The 6,135-nt window shown below is 31.5% G+C and overlaps 1 protein-coding gene across 1 annotated transcript; it reads left to right on the forward strand.

Moving 5' to 3' along the window:
* Positions 1–838: 838 nt before the first annotated feature.
* Positions 839–2,746, forward strand: LOC125851046 (7-deoxyloganetin glucosyltransferase-like). The gene is made up of 2 exons (XM_049530839.1): positions 839–1,396; positions 1,675–2,746. Exons 1-2 carry the CDS (start codon positions 880–882, stop codon positions 2,616–2,618), a joined length of 1,461 nt encoding a protein of 486 aa, XP_049386796.1. The 5' UTR covers positions 839–879; the 3' UTR covers positions 2,619–2,746.
* Positions 2,747–6,135: the final 3,389 nt, after the last annotated feature.

Consider the following 6,135-nt stretch of genomic DNA (forward strand, 5'->3'; position numbering starts at 1 on the left):
TATATTATATTTTTTAATTAATTTGTATTAGTCCACGAGCCGGCCCTACCTATATTTCTCAAGCCCCATAAATTAGCAGGCTTATTCAGACCGGGCAAAAAAACCCTTTTTTTAAATGGGCTCTAAAATTTTTAGCCCAGCCCTATTAAATCTCGGGTTAGGCCAGGCCGGCCCAACAGGCCTAGCCCATATTGACGGCTCTAGAAAACATTAAATAAGGGCATAAGGGTAAAATTACCTCATTTCTTAATGCAAGTGCAAATAAAAAAGGTGACATATAAAATGGGACGGAGAGAGTATATTTTTAGTGTATAGATATTCACCTGATGATACAGGTTGATAATAATTGTATCAACTTTTTTTATACTCAAATAAAAAAAAAAACATTAAGACAATGTTTGAATCATTGTATCAACCCTAAATAAATACATCTATATAATTTTTCTGATAGTCTTTTTTAATACGTAAATATAGTCTAATAATAGATGTATCAATTTTTTCTAATACACATATATATTTTGATATATAATTATAATTTGCTGTATCAATATGTGTCAATCAAATAAGAAAAGAAGATTCAAAAAGAGTCTGACACATTAGATACATATTTTGTGTTTAGTGATATTTTGTTTATACATATGTACAGTTTTAGTGACTATGACAAGATTTTATTTTTTTCAGAAAAGTCGGTTTAGATAAATCTTATGTGAAAGAAAAAGGAAAGAGTGAGAGAGAGGAAGAGAAGCGAGAGAAAGTAGAGAGCGCGCTATAAAACATTAATAAGTCTATCTATGTTAGATAATATTGTGTTGAGAGGTCTATATAAGTGAGAAAATATATTCACAATTTCTGTAACAAACAAAAAAAAAACAGGGCAATATGAACGAAACAGAGGAATCCAAATTATCCAAGCCACATGCAGTATGCATTCCATTTCCAGCACAAGGTCATATTAACCCTATGCTCAAATTAGCCAAACTCCTCCATATCCGAGGCTTTCATATCACCTTTGTTAACACCGATTTCAATCACCGTCGATTGCTCAAATCCCGGGGTCTCAATTCCCTCGTTAGCCTACCTTCCTTTCGTTTCGAGTCCATCCCTGATGGACTCCCTCCCTCTAACGAAGATGCCACACAAGACGTTCCTTCTTTGTGTGAGGCATGTAAGAAGTTGTGTTTGACCCCTTTCGGAGACCTCGTCACCAGACTAAATAATAATTCCAATTTCCCTTCTATTTCTTGCATAGTCTCTGATGCTGCCATGTGCTTCACTCAACAAGTTTCAGAGGAATTAGGTGTTCCTAATGTTGGCTTTTGGACTGCTAGTGGTTGTTCCTTGTGGGCTTTCACACAATATCCTAAACTTGTGGAACAAGGTTACGCTCCACTTAAAGGTATGAAAACCAATGTCTTATATTTATTTTAGACGATTAGGCGTAGTCAGGATTTGATGTTGTTAGGTTGAGGATTCTAACTTTGACTTCTAAATTATTATACATATTAAATTTAGATTAAGGTTACAACCGTACCTTGGTTTCTTGCTCAACTACCGTCTATAGATTTTTTAAAGTTCGTTGAGTGTCCATTTATAGATATTAAACTGTACTTGGTAACATCCCTAGTTAACCATTTCGAAATTAATTACAGTTTCTTTTAACTGGTTGAATTTCAGATGACAGTTATTTAGACACGATTATAGATTGGATACCGGGCATGGAAGGCATTCGTCTAAAACACTTGCCAAGCTTCATCAGAGCCACAGTTGATGAACCAAGCTATATTATAATCAAATATATAGTGGAAGAAATCATGGACAAAATTTCCAAATTCTCTGCACTCATTTTGAACACATTCGACATGCTAGAGAGTGTTTTGCAACAAATTGCAACCAAGTTCCCTGTAGTTAATTATACTATTGGACCATTGCATCGCTTTGTATTGAATAATCCAACTCAATACGAAGACTTGAAATCAATCGGTTCTAATCTATGGAAAGAAGAAACTCACTGTCTTGAATGGCTGGACACGAAGAAACCAAATTCTGTTGTTTATGTGAATTTTGGAAGTGTTACAGTGATGAGCAATGAACAGTTAATTGAATTTGCGTGGGGACTTGCAAATACTAAAATGGATTTCTTATGGATCGTTAGATCCGATTTAGTCATGGGTGATTCAGCCATTTTGCCACATGAATTTCTCGCGGAGACTAAGGAAAGAGGTTTATTAGGTGGTTGGTGTCCTCAAGAACAAGTTTTAAGTCATCCGTCAATTGGAGGATTTTTAACACACTGTGGATGGAATTCTACTTTTGAAAGCATATCATATGGTGTGCCAATGTTGTGTTGGCCTTTCTTTGCGGATCAACAAACAAATAGTTGGTTTAATTGTAATCGTTGGGGTGTCGGGATGGAAATTGATAGCAATGTGAAGAGGGAAGTGATTGAGGAACTTGTGAGAGAGTTGATGGTTGGCGAAAAGGGTAAACAGATGAAAGAAAATGCATTGAATTGGAAAAAATTAGCAGAAAAAGCTATAAATTCTTCAGATGGATCATCTTATATGAATTTTGACAAGTTGGTTAGCCATGTACTATTAGGAAAGGGACTTTCACCTTAAATTTCTTACATTAGATTGCCAACAGGTTCAAAGATTAAGTTTTGTGAATGTCATGTTTCTCCAAGGTTGTATTATGTACTTGCAATAATTGATGAAAATAAACTTTCCATTCTTGCTAGAAAAACACTATTATTTCAGACGAAAATGATCTCTTATGACCACTTATAAATTGAAGAGAAAAAGAAAATGACATTTTCAGATTTTTTATGAAACCAAATTGTCAGATCATGTCAATGTCTTGTGAATATTTTTTCAAACACATGTGACATGCCTATACACATCCGGATGGCAGGCGGAGCAACATACATAGGATGAGGCCTGACCAGTAAATATTTCATTTTTAAAATGAGAAACGAAAACTATCCATTAGAAATGACTTTAAAACACCATTCTTCCTTTTATTGGATCAAATTTTTTCATACCCCCAAACCCCTTTCCACCTATTAAATCAAAAAATTTCCTAACGTATTAAAAATGATTCAAAAATGCGATTCTTCCGCCTGTTGATTCATATTCACTTGAGACATTATATATTGCCCCTCAACTAAAATGCTGAGGCTTTGGGATTCTTCTTAAATACCACCCAATTCCCAATTCCCAATTCCCAATTAATTGAATGAGGATGGCAACAATACCTATCAACCAAAGAAAGTACTTTGCTGTTATCTATCATTATTTCATCTATATAAAGCAGCAACCATCACCTAATTTTTCTTGAGTTGAAATTCAAATTGTGGTTATAAAACTTAAATAATAATTTATTCAAATTATTGAGATTAAGCGAATCAAATTGGGTAGGTCAAGACCCAACCCGCTTTTAAGCCCATTTGAGCCCAAAGTAAACTTGGGTAGGTCAGAACCCAATCCGATTTCTATTTAAATCCATTTTAATATAAGCAACTTTCACATATAGCAAACATAAAAATTATATTTGTATGTTATAACTATAGTTTGCATAATTGCGCTCCATTGCAAATTTTATATCTGCTATGGAGCTTTTGATTTGTATAATTCGATAGATACATTCAATTTTATACAAATTGTTCAGTTTTGTATAAATTCATTTATGCATTGTAATTTGTATAATAAGATCTGTATTTGTATAATTATAAGTTTATAGGACGAAAATATATGTATTTGTATTTGTATATGCACTTTTCTCTCGCTTTATACAAACACAAACGCATTTTATACATTTTATACCGAAATGTATAAAAAATGGCTAATTGTATACCGAAAATGGCTAATTGTATACCGAATCAGATGGCAAAAAAAAGGAGATGTTTGTTGTGAATTGCAAATAAAATAAATTATGACTATAACATTTAATTTGAATTAATAGTTTGCTATTTCATACAATTTTTCCTAAAAAAAACTGATACAATTATTATCAAACGTTATCATCCGATGAATATCCAATAGACTAAAAAACATATATCAGATATATTAGATTCTTCTACATTTTTGAATTTTCTCTATTCCTTCGATTGATACAACCAATTGTATTTCTATATTAGAAAAAAATGTATTTATGTATTAGAAAAATATTGTATTTGTGTAGAAGAAAAAACTAATACAACTATTATCGTATTGTATCTGTGTATTGAAAAAAAATTGATACAACTATCATCACAAAAAATAACTATGTATGTATATTTTAGGGATGATACAATATATATTTGTGTCTTTGTGTATCTATATTTCAGTTTCAAAGTACCCCTTAAGTAAAAATGCAATCGCCATGATTACAAAGGATGCACCTACTTTACGCTAATATAATCTTTGAATGCAGGTCTTTGCGACGACATCTAAGAGCAATACTACATCACGTATTTAGGGAAGAGAACAGAATAGAGGACATGCTGGCGAAGGAAGATGCTAGAAACCCCACTGTTTTTGAAGCATAAAGCACAAACATCATTTTTGAAGCATAAAGCACAAATATCGTAATTGCACTCCTCTATTTATATTTCGAAATTTCTGATTAAACACTTATGAAATTCTCTATGTTAAGATTACATATATTAATCAACAAATTAAATTACTGACGAATTTAATTCAATGATTAATTTCCTTTAGAGCACGGCTTAACTTATTTCTTGTGTCGGGTTCATAAATCCACTTGTCAGGTTTGACACGATGAAAGCTTATAAACTTCTCAAAAAAGGCATGTCATCATTATCTATATTGAGACATGGATTCCATCAAGTAACATATAATTTCACCAATATATATATTATTATCATCCAATCTACTAGTCATATTGACTCATATGAGAATCTCACCTTTTAATAAATCAAAATAATAATTAATATATACAGATCATGATAGTTATATCAAGATTGAGAATATAAGTATATTTAACAGTTTAGAGCATATGTTTTTGTCAGTCTGTCTAAAACAACTATCTCTACTCGGTCTTGTTCAATACATACAAAATGCACTAGCACAAGAAGTTGAAACTATACCGTTCCCATAATCAAGATATATAAATTATACATAATCTTGTTCTACAATCGTACCAATGGCATGCCCAATTTCTATATTAGATTGTGAACAAATAAATTTTATACTTATAAGAACGATGATTTAATCCTTGGTGTATAGGCTAAAACTCTATACACTAAACCATCTACTATATAAGTAAACAGACACCATAAACGAATATATGATCTATTAAAACTGAATAAATAATTATTCTATAATAAATATTATTTTTAAACATATGATTACTAGTATATATCCCAATAATCTCCCACTTAGACATTTAACCATCACAAATTATTATATTGTATTATATCTAAATACTTAGTTAATAGTATATACCATAACAAAAATAAATCATATAATTGAAAAGAATGGAGAGAGGATAACTTTTTTATTGAAGTTTAGAAACCTACCATCACAACTTGTAGTTCTAGTCGAGTGAAGGAAGTTGTTACGTGTTGTAAACTTGTGATGCGTAACAATTGACACAAAAACGATAAATTAGGATAATGATTTGTTCTCTTTGTACCATTTGATTTGTGGTTATAAAATATACAAAGGGATAGTGACAGATTGACAATTAGACAATTAATTGTCAGTCTCAGTCATTTGTTTTACTTTTGAACCTTAATGTAATACTAATATATTCAAATTAATTAAAACTAATTTGAACTGATAAGCTCAGTGATTCATGTCCTTGTATTTTAATGTTTCATATCTATCAATTGAACATGAAAGACACAAATAGCCAAGATTAATATTAGATGTAATATTTTGTACGTTTCTTTCGTGTCTTCATTAAATTCCATAGGATAAATTAAAATTCAATTTTATGCCTATCCGTTCATTTCACATTTATAAGCATAATATTATTTCTACTACGTACTGAAGTTGAGATTGTGTGTGCCTTAGAAACACTGCAGGCACACACAATGGGAACTTTTTTTATTAGGAAACCTTATGCCTTAATGGCTATTCTGAAGGCCATACCATAACTAATACTTTTATCCGTGGGAAATGCTCTTCTAAC

Source organism: Solanum stenotomum, unplaced genomic scaffold (assembly GCF_019186545.1).
Source record: "Solanum stenotomum isolate F172 unplaced genomic scaffold, ASM1918654v1 scaffold21764, whole genome shotgun sequence".
Classification (NCBI taxonomy): Eukaryota; Viridiplantae; Streptophyta; class Magnoliopsida; order Solanales; family Solanaceae; genus Solanum; species Solanum stenotomum.